Source organism: Calliphora vicina, chromosome 3 (genome assembly GCF_958450345.1).
Source record: "Calliphora vicina chromosome 3, idCalVici1.1, whole genome shotgun sequence".
Taxonomy (NCBI): Eukaryota; Metazoa; Arthropoda; class Insecta; order Diptera; family Calliphoridae; genus Calliphora; species Calliphora vicina.
In genome coordinates, this window is record NC_088782.1 from 3,745,967 (window position 1) to 3,766,496 (window position 20,530).

At 33.6% G+C, this 20,530-nt stretch overlaps 1 protein-coding gene across 6 annotated transcripts in view; it reads left to right on the forward strand.

The window, feature by feature from the left end:
* LOC135956063 (uncharacterized) overlaps positions 1-20,530 on the forward strand; it is a 39,402-nt gene that overhangs the window by 15,105 nt on the left and 3,767 nt on the right. For 5 of the 6 annotated variants that reach the window (XM_065506546.1, XM_065506550.1, XM_065506548.1 and 2 more), the window contains 5 exons: positions 6,298-7,718; positions 7,777-9,353; positions 17,479-19,453; positions 19,514-19,716; positions 19,775-20,005. In XM_065506546.1, coding sequence (XP_065362618.1) covers positions 6,298-7,718; positions 7,777-9,353; positions 17,479-19,453; positions 19,514-19,716; positions 19,775-20,005 — 5,407 coding nt within the window. Of the gene's footprint in view, positions 1-6,297; positions 7,719-7,776; positions 9,354-12,936; positions 16,974-17,478; positions 19,454-19,513; positions 19,717-19,774; positions 20,006-20,530 lie in introns of those variants that run through there. The other variant, XM_065506549.1, reaches the window with a different exon arrangement.

A 20,530-nucleotide genomic window follows, 5' to 3' on the forward strand; every position in this document is an offset into this window, starting at 1 on the left:
CTAAATGTTATTTTATAACAGTTATTTTTCAAAGAAAAAATTAACGTTCTCATGAAACTCTTAAAAAAAGAGTTTTAAATAGCCTTCATAAAAAAAACTCATTTGAGGAGTTTTATTTTTTCCGTCATAAAAAAAAACTCAGGACTTTTATTTTGTCCGTCATAAAATAAAAGTCATTTGAAGTTTGGAATTGAGATCATTTTTTTAATATCACCATAGATTCTGAAAGAATCTACTGACATCTTTTGCTTCTCAAGGTAGGGTCACACATTGAAAATATTTGACTAAAAAGATGTAATCACTTCATTTAGCACACATTTGTTTGATGTTGTTTACTCTTACAAGTGTTTAATAAGATCAAACAGCATCAAATAAAATAAAACTAAATATTTGTTTTAAATTGTCCTAAGTAAAATAAGTTTTTGAAATAAATAAAAGAATTCAAACATATATTATTTAGTGGTTACATCTTATCTTGTTCGTCAAATATTTGCCATGTGAGACCCTACCTTAAGTTCTTAACTGCATTGCGATCTGGAACATTCTAAACTTTATATGACTTCAACCCAGCATTAGCTTTGGCTCTGCGCACAAAGGAATCAGAGCATTTAACTTTACGAACTGCTTTTCTGATAAAAGTGTTCGATGCTCTTCGAAAGAGTTATCCGACGTCTTTCGCCTTACCAATATCTGTTACACATTTTTTCTTCCTGGACCAGGTTTTGTTTTAATGTTCAAGTCTTCCTTATACTGTTTAATGGCTTTTGAAACTGTGTGACGATGAACCTTCAAATCTTTTGGTATTTTTTTTAAAGTCAATTTTGGATTTTAAATATTTGTTCATGTAATTTTTTTATTTTTTAAGTTTTGGCTAGAATAGTGTGTATCAGTTTTTTTGACTCACTGTTTATATGAAACATTACGATACGTTACATTTACTTTTATGTAACAGATGGAAACTACAAATTTTTCACACACCAGCAAATCAATCTCAATTAATTTTAGATGAATTCTGTTAAATTCATATAAAGATGCATAATTAAATAATTAGAGATTAGCCCCATTATATATTTGTTAATATGTTTTGTTAGGTTTTTTTTTAAAATTAAAATTTAAAAATTATAAAATTGTCCATATTTTGTACTTTTGAAAATATGTAAGATCGACCACCAGCCAAGCAACCAAAACAGCCAGCCACTATGACGTATGATTAATTTAATGACACATGTGTATGTCAAATTTGAATATCTACATATACATATATGAAAGTATATACATAGTATGTTCGTGTTTATATATTGGCAAACCTACAACAAATCTCAAAGAAATTAGAACATAATGTCTCTGACAATCAAAATAAAACAAACATTTATGTTTTTAAATAAACATAATGAACTAGAACAAAACAAAATTGGAAAAAAAACACAAACTCACACACAAATAAATGCGTAAACAACACAAAAATCACCAACCACACAACATACAAACATGGGATTTTCTCATTGGCATTGAATTTAAAAGAAAATGGCTTCTGTTAGGAAAAATACAATACAAAAACAACTCAATTTTTATTGCCAATAAATTGTTTTTCTTTTTAATTTCATTCATTGTAAAAGAAAATATTAATCTACAACAAAAAAAACACACAGATAAAAGGTAAATAAAATTGTTTGTATTACAAAAATATAAACAAGAAATTATAAATGTATGTAAATATTTATTATTGTGTATTTCTAACTGGCTTCAATTGTTCAATTAAAAACTACTCAGTCATTTAAAAGGGAATGCATTAGTCCCATGTTTGGTACACAATCAATTCTTTAATTAACTGTGCAGACTCGTTTGCTCTAGATAAAATATTGTCTGTCTAATGCAAATATTTATTTTTTTTTCTTTTCGGTTTTATTTAAACGTACACATGCAAATAATTTTCTCAAAAAATTTGAATTTTGCTAAATTTATCACTAGTTTATGTACGTACCATATTACCAAAAAAAATTAAAAAATATTTAAAGAAAAAATCACTAATGGCTAAATGAAATGAATGAAAACAAACCACAGAATGTGTACACAACTCAGACGTTGCAATAAATTAATTCAATTTTAATGTGAGAAATTATGATTTTTATGTAGTTTTTTTTATAGGACTGATTTTTAATTTTTAATTCAACTAATTTACTGTATTTGAGAAAATAATACTTAAAAGTTTTCGACAACATTACACTACTTTTAAAAAAAGTTTAGTATGGAAATATTAGGTACATATATGATGTATATGGCGTATCTTTAGAACATGGTTTTTGTTTTAAATAACTTATATGTCATTTTGAAGGGTACATATCTATCATTTAGTCTCACTTAGTTATTGAAAACATCAAAGTTTTTTTTTTCTGTTTCAACAATGTCGAATTTTTGTGCCAACATATGCGGGAAGTTTTGCTTTACTTCTTTAATTTTAAAAAAAAAATGCCGCTGAAGCACACTGATTGCTCTGCAAATCCATCGGATTCAACGTGCCAGAGATTTTTTGTTCCATTCACAAGTGGTGATTTTGACACGGAAGACATAGATGGCCCAGGCCAGCCAAAAAAGTTTGAAGACCATGAATTTAAGGAATTACTCCATGAAGATTATTGTCAATTTGAAAAATCATTGGGACCACCTCAAGCAGCAACTTCAAAATATTTGGGAGCAGTAAGGAAATTAGGTAGGAAATTGTAGCCGAGAGACCTTGAATCTACTACTATTGCATTTCTACTACTTTTTTTAAAATAGTAGTAGAAATACTACCTTTTAAAAACGTAGTATTTCTACTACTATTTTAAAAAAGTAGTATTTCTACTACTATTTTAAAAAAGTAGTATTTCTCCTACTATTTTCAAAAAGTAGTATTTATACTACTATTTTCAAAAAGTAGTATTTCTACTACTATTTTAAAAAAGTAGTCTTTCTACTACTATTTTAAAACAGTAATTTTTCTACTACATACATTATGAAAATGTAGTATTTCTACTACTTTTTTAAAAATTTAGTAGAAATACTACTATTTTAAAAAAGTAGTATTTTTACTACTGTTTTATAAAAGTAGTAGAAATTAGTAGTATTGCTACTACTATTTTAAAAGGTAGTAGAAATACTACATTTTTAAAAAAGTAGTATTCTACTACTATGTATTTTAAAAAAGAAGCATTTCTACTACTATTTTAAAAAAGTAGCATTTTGACTACTTTTTTAAAAAAGTAGTATTTCTACTAATATTTCAAAAAAGTAATATTTCTGCTACTTTTTTTTTAAAAAAATAGATTAGCGGTAAACGAGTTCAATAACCCAAAAGTAGCATTTTAATAAATCAGTGATTCAATTAGGAATTAATTTTATAAACGAATGAATTCAATCTTTTTTAAGTACTTAGGAATTATACTATGAATTAATTCATAATGAATTCTTTAATGAAATACATATCAAATTTAATTTGATTTTCTGATGAAAATTTAGTTTCCAATTTCAATTTATTTTCCAAATATTTTTGTTAAAAGAAATAGGACTCTAATTTTAACAAAGGATCTCATTTGAAATATTGTTTAATATTAGATATTTAATATTAGATTAAAATTTAATTGTTATTTTACACAAATTTTAATGTGTGGATATGTTCAAATTCTTTTAAAATTTTCTTAAAGTATACAAAAAATAAAAATTATAGTAGGGTCTGGGGATTTGAAGAACCCCTCAAAGAATTAGTTCATACAAAGCTCTGAGCTAAGTAAATGACTAAACACGATTATGGCAGTAGCGGCAGTGACGGGGCAAAGATCATTTCAAATAAAAACAAACACTAACCACAGCAACAGCAACAAAGCTAACAACAACAAACAACATTAAAGAAACTCAAGTGGCCATAGATCGGCTAGAGTTTTCCTCTTCTTGTTTATTACAGATTTGTACGTTCTCTTTAAAAAAAAAAAGAAATAATATAAATATATTAACTAAAAGAAAAGAGAAACAATAAAAGGCATTTTTCTGTTGAGCTCTTGTACCCAACTGAGTGCAAAGAATTTGTACAAAATAAAAAATATACATACATATGTATATGAATACGTATGTATGTAATTATTTTGTATTTCTAATAGATGTTGAATAGAAAAAACAAGAAACATATTTGGGGTCATACTGAAAATAATATAAATTCAGTAGTTGAATTCTGCACGGTACGAGCGGTTTATATATATTGGCGAAGAAAACGAAAATCCGTAAATAGTTTTGTCCCCATTCAAATGAAAAAAATATATACTTTTCTGAGAATAAAGATTTGAATATATTTATTTAAAAATTTCAAAATATATTTAAAATAAATAACAAAAAATAACTAATCATCTTATAATATTAACATCAATATTACAAAGGGGCTATACATATGTCACGCGTCGTCCGGCTTTTATAATATTGGAAAGATTTCGTTTATTTTGAAAAATCTTGTTGATTGACTCATAAAATACAAGGTGAAAATGTTTTAAATATTACAAAAAGAAACCAAAAAAACAAGCATAATACATATAAATTTTGTAATAACTCAATTTGGGAAAACAAAACCATTCAAGTATGTTTTGGTTACAGGGTCAAAGTAAAGAACCATCAGAAGTAACGTCTTCTCTATATGTATTGTTTTGTGGAAAGTGTTTGCAACAGAAATAGTTAGTCCATAGATTAAGTACTCTTAGACACAAAAAAAAAGAAATGTTTGAACTCAAATATACATAAAAAAATACTCATTTATAGAACATAGAAAAATAAAATAAATTAAATACAAATTTCGTAATTGCCAGTCATAGTGTTAAAAGATTTTGGCTAAAATTCAAAATTTTCATTTAGAGAAAATTTAAAATAAACATCATTTTCATAGACGCAAAAACAGCAACAACTACTACAATTTCATGTACATTCCACATTTGTTGTTTCTTTCGTCGTGTTTTACCGTCTAAATATTACTTGCACTAACTATGTACAGCAAGAGTAAAAATCTCATATTAATTAAATTGTATTGAAGTAAATATTTAATTTGTATCTCTATCTACCAAGCTACGGATATTTAATTGCTCTGTATGTCATTTCGATTTGGATCTCGTGGTTGGTTTCTTTTATAAAATGCAAACAGTATTAAGACCCTTGATCAATTATTATTATTACTTTTTTTTTGTCGTTTTAGCCGAATAATTTTGTATTTTCTATTCTCGTCATACACATTTGGTTTTTGTCTTTTCTCACATGTTTTGTTTATCTCATTTATCTCGTCGGATATATATTTCTCACAGTGTAGTCACCCCATGAAAATTATATCTTATGTAATGTAAAAGAAACAAACGCACCAAATAAATTATGTCTCAAATCATAATGTGAGACTATTACTAAAACATTATTTCATTCTTAAATGCTCGTAGATTCATATATATTTAATGGATTTGCAGCCATTGTCTATTGTATCGTATTGTCTTTATTTTAATTGAACAGTTGTAAAAAAGTGATTATAAATGCGAACATTAGAAAGCATTTTAAACGTCAAAGTGAGAAATTGTTTAATTGTTCAAATGATAAACTACCATCTTGTAAAATGAAACAACCGCCAGTTTGGCTGTGTCGTTAACACTCTACGAGATAATTTCTAGACTTCCTATCGGAATGATAACGTCGCACAATGGGGTCAATCGAAAAAAGTGGTAACAAAACTGAAACTTCTTAACTACTGGTCCGATTACAAAATAATCTACGAACGAATCGTAGATGAGAACATAGGATTTAAGAAAATACAATTATTGACTACCCGGTTATAATACAAGGTTTGATAAAAGATGCCAAAGTCGACAACCACCTCTGGTTAGAAAAATTTTGTACAGATTGTAAGTTATACAAATGTGACCAGATTTTAATGAATGAAACTTTGTTATAAAGTAAATATAAAGGTAAAAAACAACTGTTTACTTCAGCCTATGTTCACCACTACAATACGATCACACATCATTTTGAAGATTCAGATTTATTACCACTTTTTTTCAATTGACCCTACTGTGTGACATTCCTTTCAATTCTCACACTATATTAAAAAGAGAGAGAGAGACTATATAACCTCAAAAAATTTGATTTTAATTATTTTTATTCTCATTTATAATCACTTTTACTTGTTTGCTACAGTGTCCATCGTCCCCTCTCTCATTGAATTTTATTTCATTATTTTTGAATCATGAAAATCTTAAATACTTAAACATTAATCTGTTTGTTTTTTCACACAAATCCCACGAATTATAGTGTCATTGCCCGGATCTGATGTTAGCTCTATTGAACAACCCGCCATTCTTCAAGTACTTAGTCCGTTAAATGCCACAGAAGAAAAAATAGACAAAATTAAAGAGAGTCCGGCAAATCGAGTAATACTATTGAAGCCGCCATCCTCTGAGGAGCCACAATCGCACAACGATGTCAATGACAATGATAATTCTAGCGATAAAAACCTAGTCAGTAATTCTAATAAGTCACAGTCTCAGTCTCATTTAGTTATAACAAGTCCCACGCCTACGCCCACACCGTCACCGACCAAAGACTGTAAATTCGACCCTAATACGGGTGAAATTTTATTTCCCGAAACTCATATTAACCCCAGTCAGGACAACATACTTGACATCGAATCTCATCTAATAGAAACCTATAACGAACTGTTCCCCAATGAAGAGAGTGTTGGTATTAACGAATTACCTCCCATAGACGATGAATTACAGGTTGGCTGTTCGAAGGTTGAAACAAATGACAATGTACGCACAGTAATTGAAGTCCAACCAGCCGAACTTGTAACAAAGAAACCCATTGAAAAGCTCATCGAAACAAATGAGCCTTTGCAGGTAGCTCAAATTATTGTTCCTACAGATTTATCCAATGGAGAGTCTGGTTTATATGAAGAGGAAATTGAAAAGGTAGCTGAAAAGTTAATACAAGACATTGAAGAAGAAATAACCAATAATTGGGATAAGATAACATCACAAATAAACTTTACAGAAGCAAATACCGAAGACCAAACTGAAGTAGAAGCAGATGAAACCAAGGAAGAACACATTAGTGAAGATAATTTGGCTGCAAAGACTGAGAGTTTAGTGGAATCGGAAAAAGACCTTTCAAAAGAGAACTCCGCAAGCGAAGAAGTTATTACTGTTAATGAAAAGTTAGCAACCGGAAATATCGAAGATAGCTCTCAGCAACTGAAACAGAATTCAATTGAATTACCCTCTGAAGATTTGCCGCTTTCAAATGGAAATTCTTCTGAAATAAACGAAAATAATACAGAAGAAAAGCTATCGGAAGTAGTAGATCAACAACTATCAGAAGTCACTAGTATTTTAGATTCACAAACAAAAACAGAAGATTCCTCTGAACGCTCCCAGGCACTAAATTCCGAAACATTACAATTGCCTGTTGACAAACACTCAAGTCTTAAAGTTGTAACTGTACCTTTATCCAAGACTGCTTCAGAAGAAGAGGAACGTAAACTGTTTATTGAATCTTTGCCTCATCTGGAAACTCACGAAACATCGTTGTGTGATGCGGAGCAATTAGCTTTGGACTGCAAACGGGAATATTATCAATCTCTAAAGAAATATTTAGTACAGAGCACCACGGATAGACCGCCAGTGCCATTACAAACATATCGCTGGGAAGATCTTAGGCGAGCCAGAGAGAGAGTAAGTACAAGAGTAAATTCAAAATTCAAACATATTACTAATCAGTTTTCTTTCTCAGGGAGGTTATCCTTGGACTCATCTCTATAAACGTCCCCTGGGACCAGATGATCAACCCGAAATTGTGTTGATGCTAAGGAAGTCACAAGAAATTCGCTTTACATCTGAATCACCAAAATCGAATAAAAAAGTCCGTATTGATGATCACGTTTCGATACAAGAAACAGAACGTTATATACAAGAATTGTCCGAAGAGGAAGACGAACCCAATTCAGAACGTTTGCAAAACCATCAAGCGGAGGATTTAGAAAATCACAGTTTGCACAGTGAAAGCTTTTCATTTGCTTCAGACTCTGTCCTAACCACAGGCAAACAGCCAAAGAAATCTGGTCGCTTCAGTAAAGTTCGACGATTGTTTAGACGTCGACGTTACGGAGCTAGACAACACGACGACGCCCAGTCACTGCCCGATTCATTTACGAATACAAGTTTGCAACATAGTCTAGAGTCAGTGCCCCAAGGATCACACAATCAATTAGAACAACACAAACAAGTCGAAGAGCTAAAAGCAGAAATCAAAAAGGAAGAAGAACCCATTTACGTGCACTCGAAGAGTCCACGTTGTTTTCCCATGATGAAAAAACTCAAGAGCATGGCTGATCGTCAGAAGAAACGCCTTAGCATTAAGCGTATTCACTTAGGTAAAGATGAGAAAATTGTACTTAATGAAGAACCGAAGATACTAAAACTTAAAAATTCGCCAAAATCTCAGAGAAGTGATATACCGCATTTCATTGAAAAGCAAGATTCCGATGATGTTTTAGAAATTGTACAATTGGACGAGTCGCCCAGTCGTAAGCGCAGAGATGACGGTGACCGATACGACAATGAAGAGAAGACACAAAACAGCAGCATAGTAAAACCTGAAGAGATTATTGAAATCAGTGACATACAAGCGGCACAAACGGAAATCGATGAACACGCCGACGATGACGTGACCTACAAAAAGGCCGAGGAAGTGGATGGTGCAGCCATACCACCAAAAAAAGCACCACGTTTGCGAAGAGAACATGTGTATGAAGAAATCGATCATCCTGATGAAGCAGTGGCAGCAGCTGAAGAACTAAAATTCATTTTGGATGCCACCTCTGTTGATGCTATAAAACAATCTCTGGCCACACAGGATACTAGTGCCGCTCAAGAAGTTAGCACCACTAACAACAACATACCGCTAGATCGCATGGGCAGCAGTGAAGAAGAACCAATTACTTTAGCCGATCGTGCCACACCAGAACGTAAATCCAATACACTTTTAGCACCCATATCATCCATAGATTCGGCTTCATCGGATGAAGACCGCACCAAGTTACATTTACAGCCCGTAACCGAAGAAGAAACCGACCAGGAACTCGACAATGCCTCTGTCCATCAACTTAATTTAACTGTCAATCAAGAATCTGATTCGAAAAACGAACGTAAACCTTCACTGAAAAAGGAAGCTTCACCAGCACCTTCAGAAAAGAAGGTAACATTTTCCCACGTTGAAGATGAAGCAGAACCGCATCGTGAAGACATTGAATTGACAGCCGAACAATTGGAAGCCACAAAGGAGGCCACCAAATGGAAGAACACCATCAAGTAAGTACATCATGGTCTAAATATAAACAAGCACATTAATCACAACAAAACCACAAAATGTGCTTCTCTATATATATTTTTTATGCAAAATTTATTTTTTTTAATTTTTAAATAACACAAATCAAACGTTTTTAACACTGACTATAGAAACTAATAAAATTATGCTATTTACATATTTACATATTTACTACCACTCTACATACATATATAATACTCTATACTATATACTATTTCAGAAAATACACATTCATCTTTCTCAAGAAATTGTTACTAACACTACGCTACCGTAAGCAAATAATCCGTAATCCTTCTTCTAATCGTTTAAAAAGCACTGGCTCTAGCCGCTATTCCTATTCCTTCTACATATGTTTAACACCTTGTTGTAGTAAATAGATAGATAAAAACTTCCTCCCACAACTTCGTTCCAATATAGACATTATATAGCTGAGCATGTACAAATCAGAGGTAAGAAAACGATACTTTTTGTTCCTTTCTGGTGATTGGTCCTAAATACGCCCTGCCCTGTCAATCTAAAATGCAAATTCACTTTTCAATTATTTCACAGGAATTGCCAACAAAGAATGTGTTAAAATTGAACATACATATTTACAAATTATAAAGTCAAAATTTATTCATTGGAAAACTTTTATTTATTTTGTATTTTTTAAAGTTTTTTTGCATTTTAGTTGGTTTCATCAGGACTTATAGGCATTTATTTATGTGTGTGAATGTATGTGTTTATTGTCCCTTTATAAAAATAATAATAACAATATCAGCGTTAAAAATATTCAGAAGTCCAATAGCTGGGAAGAACATTTGTCTCATGTCTATTTTTATGTTTGTCTATAATTAAGCATTTCAGATACACCCTTTCCAATTGCATTCAACGTTTAGAGATATGAATTGATTATGCAGAATTCTTAAAATTTTAGAATTTACATAATACGATTCGAACAAAATTATCCCTATTCTGTAAGTCGTTGTCGGTATATGTTTCGTCGATATCGTAACAAATGGTTACAAAACTATGTCAATATCGGCGAAACATATACCATTTTTTTTTTGCTGTCGATGTGACATTGTGTTGACAACGACTTACAGAATAGGGTTGAATATTTGGCATTAGAAGGTTTGAGGTTAGGAAGAATATTGGCTTAGAAACATACAGGACAGGACACGTACCTAGAATGCCACTGAACAGAGCGCAACAAAGAATAATGAATGCTACTCCATACAGAGCAAGGGGAAAACCAAGGTCAAGATGGCTTGATGGAGTCGAAGAAGATTACAGGAAAGTCAATATAACAGATTTGAAGAATGCTGCGCAAAACAGATCCGATTGGAAGAAGAAAGTGAACAAAGTTAAGGCCCACACCGGGCTGTAGCACCAAAAGATGATGATGACTTCCATGACTCATTTGATACTTTCAAATAATTTTCAATACTTGATGTAAAGTATTTTCTATAGCAAATTAAGAGTATAACAGTATTTCTATAAAAAATATAGTGTTAACAGTTTTATAACAGTTTTTTTCCATATAAAAGTCTAGTGAATAAAATATTTTCGATAGAATAGCTGTCTATAAATACTGTTATACACTGTATTTTATGGAAAATCTAGTTTATAACAACATTTTCTACAGAAAATCAAGTATATAACATTAGCTGGTGTATAACAGTATTTTCAATCGAAAATCTTGTATATTAATAGTATTTTCCATAGAAAATCGTGTGTATAACAGTATTTTCTATAGATAGTATTTTCGTATAATAGTATAATAGTATTTTCTGCAAAATGTCTTGTGTATAACAGTATAGTCCACAGAGAATCTTGTGATAACAGATTTTCTATAGAATTTATGGAAAGTCATGTTAATAACTGCATTTTCTACAGAAAATCAATTATATAACAGTAGTTTAATTATAAAATCTAGTATATAATCCATAGAAAATCTTGTATATTAATAGTATTTTCCATAGAAAATCGTGTGTAAAACATTATTTTTTATGGAAATGCTTGTCGGCTTTGTATTCTTGTAGAAATACTTGTGTATAATAGTATTTTTTTCAAAAGAAAATCTTCTGTATATCTTTATTTTCTATAGACAATTTGCACCAAAAACCTATTCTAATATGAAAGCAAGTAAGAAAGCTATATTCGGCTATGCCAAATCATATACCCTTCACCAAACTATACTTTAACCTTCGCTTTACCAATATCCACCCGGGTGATCAATTCTTTTTTATTGGTTTAATATTTTTTTTTAATTTTTTTTCGATTTAAATGAAATTTATACTCACTGAACAAATTTTAGAGTTCTATAGAATTTAATAGAAACTTTTTAAACTATTTATAAGGTTTTTCGATTTTTTAAAATTTCTTTCGTCGCATATATTTATAGAAGTGTACATAAAAAAACCTTTGGTAAAGCGAAGGTTAAAATACAAATTTTAAATATTTTTGTTAAAATTTTTTAAATTTGTTTCATTAATTATTGAACAAACGTTTTAGACAAACAATTTTTTTTTTGTGAAAAAAAAAATCGGGTTAATAAATATTTTTCCAAATTTTGACCCATTGTATTTCCAACTTACTATGGCCTTATATACATACGTCGTTTCAAATGACTTTGAAATATCTATCTTTCCATATTGTCTACATTAATGATATAGTAATCCACAAAAAAAAGGCCAAAACTCGATGTTGTCCTTGTTTCTTCCTTATCTCAGCCATTTGTGGTCCAATTTTCCCGATTTTAAATAGCAATTGAATCGGATCTATAGCGAATATATTGATGTATGGAAGTCATTTGGGGGATACGGAAAGTTGATTTCAACATACATACGGACATGGTGATATCGATGGTTATATCGACTCCGCTATTTATAATGATCCAGAATATACACACTTTGTGGGGTCAAATGAAAAGTGGGGGCAAATGAAAAATGTAGAAATTTCAAACGGAATGACAAACTTACATACATACATATACTCATGGTGAAGGGTATAATAAACTCTACGATTGAAAAAAATACATACTATTTAAATATTATTTTGCTAGCAAAGAAAACTCTAATTTTCCATCCCTGTGCCACAATAAAAAAATTCTATGAATGACAGGAGTAACATGCAAACACTATTAAATAATCTTAAATGTAGAATTTAAGTTGAAATTGGAAATGGTGTAGAGATGTTCACAAATTTACTATGTAATTGACAATCAGGTGTCAGTATATTGTAAATTATTATTACAGTGACTACAAATGACACACAATAACCATATGTAACTTTTTATAAATGACATGACAGTGCAAACAAGCGAAAATTATCTCTTGTGAATAGAACAAGAATATAAAATAATATAAACATACATATATTAAAATTAGTGAAAAATTACAACTAATCGCTAGTACTTCATAAGGATTTTCATACATTTGAAGAAGAATAACAAATTATATCCCATTATGAGAAACCACAATATTTTTAATTATCAAAAGATAATGTACTCGGTATTTTCCATCATCATACACACTGTGCAACAACACCTTGCTGTGGTTTAAAACAGAAAATATTTTTACGACATTTTTATTTCGCTTTCGATCTAAACTGGTGGTCACTTGGCATAAATTTTAAACAACAAAAAAAAAATAAAAAAAAAACACAAAATTAACAAGTAAATTATTTGTAAAAATGCATAGAATGCATGAACATAAAATATCAATGCACATTCATTCAACTAATGCTGAAGATGATAACGAAGATGTTGAAATTATTTTAAATGAAATAGATGGCACAAAAATGTTTTGTGTTGTGTTGTTGTGTAGTGTAAAGTAAGCATAGAATAATAGAATGGATCTGTCATGAAAATATCTAAGGAGAAGATACCAAGAGATATACACACAAACTCATCTGTCTGTACGTATGATATATTTATTTATTATAACTCATAGAGACACGGCACTACGACGACGACGATGAAAATACGAAATATTTAAAGTGCTTTTTGCTGAATTTTTTGGTTTTTGGCAAAAAAGCTTTCAGTCCTGGCCGATATTTGCAGCAATAAAGATGGGCATAAACGGTAGAAATAAAATTTATTTTCAACTCTCGCAACTATGAACCAAATTTTCCATAATCAGCTAATTCAGCTAATAATTTATAGATAAAGTGTAACGGGGAAAAAAATAAAAAAAAAGAAAAACGAAAAAACCGTTAACAAAAATGACAAATATGTGTGGTGTTGTTTAAATGCTTGATCGAAAAATATTAAAAAAGAAAAGAATACAGAAAACAGATATAAAATTAATGTTCACCCTTGGAGCAAATACGACGAAAATTTATAAAAATAGCCTCAATAAGAAGAAAACGCAAAGCGACAAACAGCAACGAAAAAAAAACTAACGAATATAAATAATACAATATTATATGTAGACACGGAACAAAAAATAAATAAAAAATAATATTTTTTGCAAAATCTAAACGACAACATTAACGTTTCTAAACACATACAAGAAAGAGAACGGCGTTGGAGCTTTTTAAGCTTTTTCTATTGTTCTCATTATGAGTACAAGAAGATCGGCATCGGTGGGAGCTTTGCCTCTTGAGAAAAAACATTTTGTGTCGCGTAATGAAAGTTCAAGTGGGGTGACATTAGATGTACGTTGTGCCTGTCAATATTTTCAATGCGATTCATTGCTTCCAGAACGCATAAATCCGGTGGACTCAAGACCAGCCTCCAAATTAGATTTCCATCATGATATGCAATGTCCACAATTTGCGCCCGAGGAGGAAGGAGGCATGCTCGATAGAAATGTTCATTCGCCAACAATGGCTTTTCAGCCCATGTCAGATCGCAGACTTATGGCGGGAGATCGCATTACCCAACCAGAACCCGAACGTGCGTCGATGCGTAGTGTAGGCAAACACAGATCGTGGGATCAAGCTTCAGCTTCTGTTGATATATCGTTTGTAGAAAAATATCCAGAACTAGAAGAGACTGCAAGAACTAGAGGTTTAGTGGTGCGTAGCATTTCCGATGATGATCCTCACAGTATGCCGGGCATGCAAAGACAACGTTTCACCTCAGTAGACAGAATGTCTAGGGATCCTGAGACTCTATCCATGCACAGTGTTAGATCTTTGAGGCGCATATCACGATCACCCTCCAAACAAGATTTATATGTGGCTGATATAAATATTGCTTCTTCGCGACCACCATATGGCCGCCGAGAGCAGCGTTCAGTAAGTGGCAGTCGTAGATCGTCTAATATGGATATTTCAACATTTTCTCCACAAATTAATGTCATTACTCCCACTCCATTGCCACAAACATCAAATAAACCACCATCATTTACTCGTGACTATAGCTCACCTTCTCTACAAGCAATGGCCGACCGGCAGAGATCGTATTCGCGAGATTTTACACCCTTGCGCTCAATGTCACCACAAGGAGGTCTTGGCTATGGCAAAGCAAAACCACCCACGTCTACAGATTACATGAGACCAGACGAAAATAAAGAAAATATGACCTATTTTCAAGATAACAAAGATGTATTGCCACAAAATCGACCAATTGACATGTCAAAATATAAGACAACTGGAGACGGCACTACGACAGTTGAACAATTAGTACCACAATCAGTACAAACAACCTCTATAGACCATACTGCCAGAGAATTATCTCCTTTGAGATCTTCGGGGTCGCCTGAAGGTGTAGATTTTCGTAATGCCAAGCCGCCCATGTCAGTGGATTATATGAGACCGGACGAAAACAAAGACAATCTTATGTTATATCAATCCCCTGGAGATGTATTGCCCCAAAACCGTCCCATTGACATGTCTAAATATAAAACCTCACCAGATGCATCTACCGTAGTTGAACCTATACAAATGAATTTAAGGGCAACCGAAAAACCAATTGATCCTCTTCAGCAAACAGTTGCCGAATTGGAAGCTAATAAATTTTCTCACAACTTGGTCGATATAAGAGACAACATCCAGATAGAACGCTTAAGTCCTCCGTTAGTTAGTGAAGTTCCTGGTCAACCTTTAAATTTAGATGAAAACACTCGTATTGATATTAATACTCAAGTGGCAATGGTGGACATCGATAAACTTGTCAAAGAAGAGGAAGAAAAAGCTAGAAGTAGGGCAAAATCACCAACAAGATACTTGGATTCTCTTGCTAGACAAGAAAGACAAGCCAGAAGTCGTTCAGCATCACCATCTAGATATTTAATCGAAAGACGTAGTGCGGCAAATCAGCAGGACACTAATCGTGGAAGATCTCCTGGACGGCAATTACAGCATCTTTCAATGGACAATCTTCAATTACCAGATACAAATTACCATCAACTTAAACGAGGTCATTCGCCAGAAAGGCAGCCATCCCCAACAAGAACTAAAAAAAATGCTACAAATATTAACAACATGGAAGACCCTACAAAGACCTCTTACTCAACAAGATTTAAAACATTTTTCTCTTCGAAACCTAAAGACGATGCCGATGATGTAATAAATGTGAGAGACAAATCTCCAATGCGTGAAAAATCACCTTCCCCGGCGCCTCCAGCAAGTACTTCGAAATTTTCGTCAATGTTTTCCAAAGAAAAATCTCCAATGCGTGAAAAATCACCTTCGCCGGCTCCTCCAGCAAGTGCATCGAAATTTTCGTCAATGTTTTCCAAAGAAAAATCTCCAATGCGTGAAAAATCGCCCTCACCGGCTCCAGCACCCTCTGGTTCTAAATTTACATCCATGTTTTCGAAGGAAAAATCACCAATACGAGAAAATTCGCCTACGCCAGCTAAACCATCCTCCAGCAAATTCATGTCAATGTTTTCCAAAGAAAAACCTACAGCTATTTCTGTAGTTTCAGGAACAAATGCAGCCGTCACCAATAAAGCACAGGCAGAGCCAATGTCTATTAAGGTGCAGGAAACGTTTTCACTCAAGGTCGATGAAATGGATCAATATATGGCCAAGCCAGCCAAACAAATTCCACCTCCAGCTCCTTCTCTTAGTAAAACACCGTCTGTGCCGAAATCCTTCAGTAGTCGTGAAGATTTTGTCGAACCCGATCGGGTTTCCACGAACATTGGAGAAGCTTTTGTGCCCATGATAATAGGACGTTCCGTTGAAGGTAGCTCTCAATTTCTGGCTGACAAACGCACCAGTCACTCTGAACTCTCTAGTCAAGATCGTGGTTTAGAAATGAGAAGTTGGAGTAAAGAACCGTCAGTACACCATCATCCTGAGTTGCAAGGTAAACCGTTATTCTCTGCCGCTATTATGATGGACAGTAGTGGCAGTATAAATCGAAGTTCCTCCATCGATAGACGTATACCAATGCATGGCATAAGATCACCATCTGAACAACGCCCTCTGCTGCCATACAAAGATCAAACAGGAGATTTCTACGATGGACGCACTCAATCGACAGACCGCCACCGTTTAGGTGGCTCTCAAGACAATCTTTCAATGGCTCGTATGACGAAAACAGTTAGTTTTAACTTTGACGAACGTAAGTCGCGCTTAAGTCAATTCGAAAGTGCTACTACTACTACTATGCCGAAGAGTCAAGTTAAACAAGAAATGCTGGAGAGAACTTATTTCTCGCGGTAAGATTAAATACACATTTAAAATACACTAAAAGCACCAACATATTTAGGTACTTGTGCAATACAATTAGGAGTATACATTTCAAATTGTACTGAAATTATATTTATTGATCATGTCGTTAAGGCCAAACATGTTTTCAGCAAAATTAAAGAGTAAGATTGTTTTTTTTTCTGCTTCTTTCAAAAATCTTTTATTATTTCATATGGAAATAAACGTATATGTTGTCATTTTGTCGTCTTCATTCTGTCCTGCTTAACAAGCTTTGAATTTAGCCAATATTAATTACATACATAACTCATAACCTTCAACACACATTAACATACAAATCTAAACACTATTTTATGTTGTTTTTTTAATATTTATTATTGTATCGGTTTCACAATTTCGATATAAATTAAAAATATACACATTTTCATAGATTATGTAATTTTAATTTAAATCAAAGTTGCGAAATTATGCTTTGTAATCAGTCAACGATTTAAAATACTCTGAATTTCATTGTAGCGAACATGAATACGAACCCATTGGAACACCTTCGACAGAAGAGAAGTCTTCTGATATTAAGGAAGTATCTCCAAATGAAAATCAAACGACAACTAGTGAAGAAGTTGATACCATGAAACAGGCAGAGGAAATGCAAAAGTATCTGGAAGATCGATTCTTTTCTTCAGCGCAAGTTACGCAACAAACCCCGTCGCAGTCAAGACAAAAAACACCTCAAATGGAAATTGAAGTTGAGCCAATTGAGACTGAAGATGTAGCTATGGATGATGATCAAATTGCGAAAGCAGAAAAGAAAGGATTTATGGCATCGGCCCAAGACAGAACTAGACGAATGCAAGCTGGTTTTAAAAACCAAGCAGGAAAGCTTAAAACAAAACTAAAGCCCGCTCCAAAGAAAATACCTTCAGGTAGTCCTAAAGCTAAAGACCGCAAAAAGTTCAAGGCTCCCGAGTTCTCGAAAATAAAAATGCCTGAGATGAAACGTCCCGATATGTCGAAATTCAAAGATTTCAAACGACCCGAATTCACTAAATTCAGTAAACCCGACATGAGTAAGTTCAAATTGCCCGAGAAGATGACAAATATTAAACTGAGAAGAAGTAAATCCCTCAAAGAATCGGACGCCACACATGTTGATGAAGAATTGGGTACGGAAGTAACGGAAACTGCGCAAAAGCCCAATGAAGCACCTGTCGCACATAAGAAGCTATTTGATTTCAACTTTGGCACATATCCAAGAGCATTGCGTAAAAAGAAATCGGTAGAAGTGGAATCATCGTTTGGCACCGGAACAGCTACAGAAGCCACAAGTGCTATACCGAGTTCTGAAACGCAACCCTCATTAGAGTCTTCTAGCACACCACAAGGAGATCGTGGTCCCGGACCAGTGCGTTCACGCTGGGCTGACAAGTTCTCTGACGTTAGTTACAATGACAGCGAAGGTTCTCGTTATCGTCGTTATGGCAGTGAACAGGAAAGTTTCGACCGCGAATCCTCATTAGAGCGACGCATGAGAGAGGATCTTGAAGATACTGCCAGCGAAGAAAGAAATTTAGGCATATTGGGCGGTGTTACAGACAACAAACAATTTGCCGAATTCGACGAAGAAAATCGTGCCATACATGAGATTTCAAATTTGCGTTCGGGCGAATTTAGACGACGTCCCATGACCCACCAGGATTCCGATGTCAGATCTGAAGACAGCAAAGAAGCTGTAGGTTGGACCGAGAAAGATATACAGAAAAATACTTTGCTCCGTAAAGCCGAAAGGGAAGCCGAAGCCAGTTATCTGAAATATCAATCTGACGACATGGGAACACAGGAAACCCAATCGACCGCTAGTTCCGGCAAAAAGGTTGTGCTGGAGGAAATTGGTGACGATGAATTCTTTTTGCGTAAGCGTGGCATTTCGCAAGACAACATTGAAATCAATCAGTACATAAGAAATGCATTCAGAGATGACTACGACAAGCCCATCAATGCTTTAGAACATGTTGGGCAAACCAATGCCTACGGTGACTATGATGTACCGCCACCAAAACCGCGAAGACTTCATAAGACATTTGCTCCCGACAACGTATCGCAAGACTATGACGGCCAAAGAAGCGATTTCGGTGATGATCTCTCGATGTCGCACAATGGCAGTGATTACTTTGGCGCACCCAGACGACCTATGCGCAAGGCAAGAAGTCGTAGCAAATATTCAATGGACAGCCAAGATGTTGATAGTAGAAAATATATGGACGAGGAATATTTGCGTGATCCATCGCCCATGCATAGGGATGAACACGGTGCGTGGAATGATTTGAATATGATGTCGGAAAAAGAGAATATACCACAACATCATGAACAACCACAACCCCTAGCACCCAGACGCCAAAAGAGACGTCGCGATACCTCAATGGATAAAGACTCATATATCAATGGTTTTGGAGGACGCTCGGTGTCGAATAGCTTTTTGCAGCCAACAGAAGATGTAAGTTTCAAGATAAAAATTGTTTATATAAATCATTTTATTTGTAAATCATCCATCCAGGTAATTGTTTATCGCACTGAACATGAGTATCATCACGTACCCCTTGCCACACCGGAAAAATACTCTGACACTGCATCAACACGTAAATCCGTTTCGAATTACGATTTAGACGAACGTCATTCTAGAGGTGCCATTTCATTCGAACAAAATGAAGATGTTCAAGAAACCGAAAAATACGTTATTGATATGATGGAAAATGACGGGTAAATGAAAACAATGACAAATAATAAACATATGTATACTAAACGAATATATTTACAGATATGCAGTCGTACGCAAGGAAGCACCAGTACCAAAACCCACACCTCCAGCTAGGCGCAAGAAGTTTTCACGTTCTCCTGGTGAACGCTTTGCCACAATGCCAAATATGAGAACTAAGAGAAGCACACCACCGCCCGAAAGACCACCACCTCCAAGAGGTTACACACCCGTCTCCGATGTGGTAATGGTAACGGGACGTAAATCTGCCCTAAGTTTAGATGCTCAACCAAAGTAAGATATTTACCGCCTGAGGAGCTGCTAACGCATTTGTTTTTAACACAAAGCCGCCAATTAATTGTTTTTAATTTGTTTAATTTATTTGATTTGATTTATTTCGCTTAATTAATTTGTTTTAACACATACCGCCATATTATGTCGTTAGTGTCAATAATTTGTATCTTTTAAAACTCATTCACAACGACACATTTTATACATACATACAGTTAGTCAATGGATCTATTTGGGAATCTAATTGGTCGGTCGGAGGTGTAAAATTCACATTCACCACATTTGCTGGTATGGTTCACAGTATTTAACAAAACACCACACAAAGGCTGGGGTTTAATGGGCAACTACAAATACATATTTAATTCATGCTACATCCTATAAAATTTTCATACACTTTAGAGACTGAGTGATAATTTAGACTATTCAGACTATCCAGACAATAGATACCTGGGACGAAACGAAAAAATTCAACAAAAAAGTTGCATTTTCGAAACTTTACTCTTCTAAACTCTATTCAATTTGAAGGTC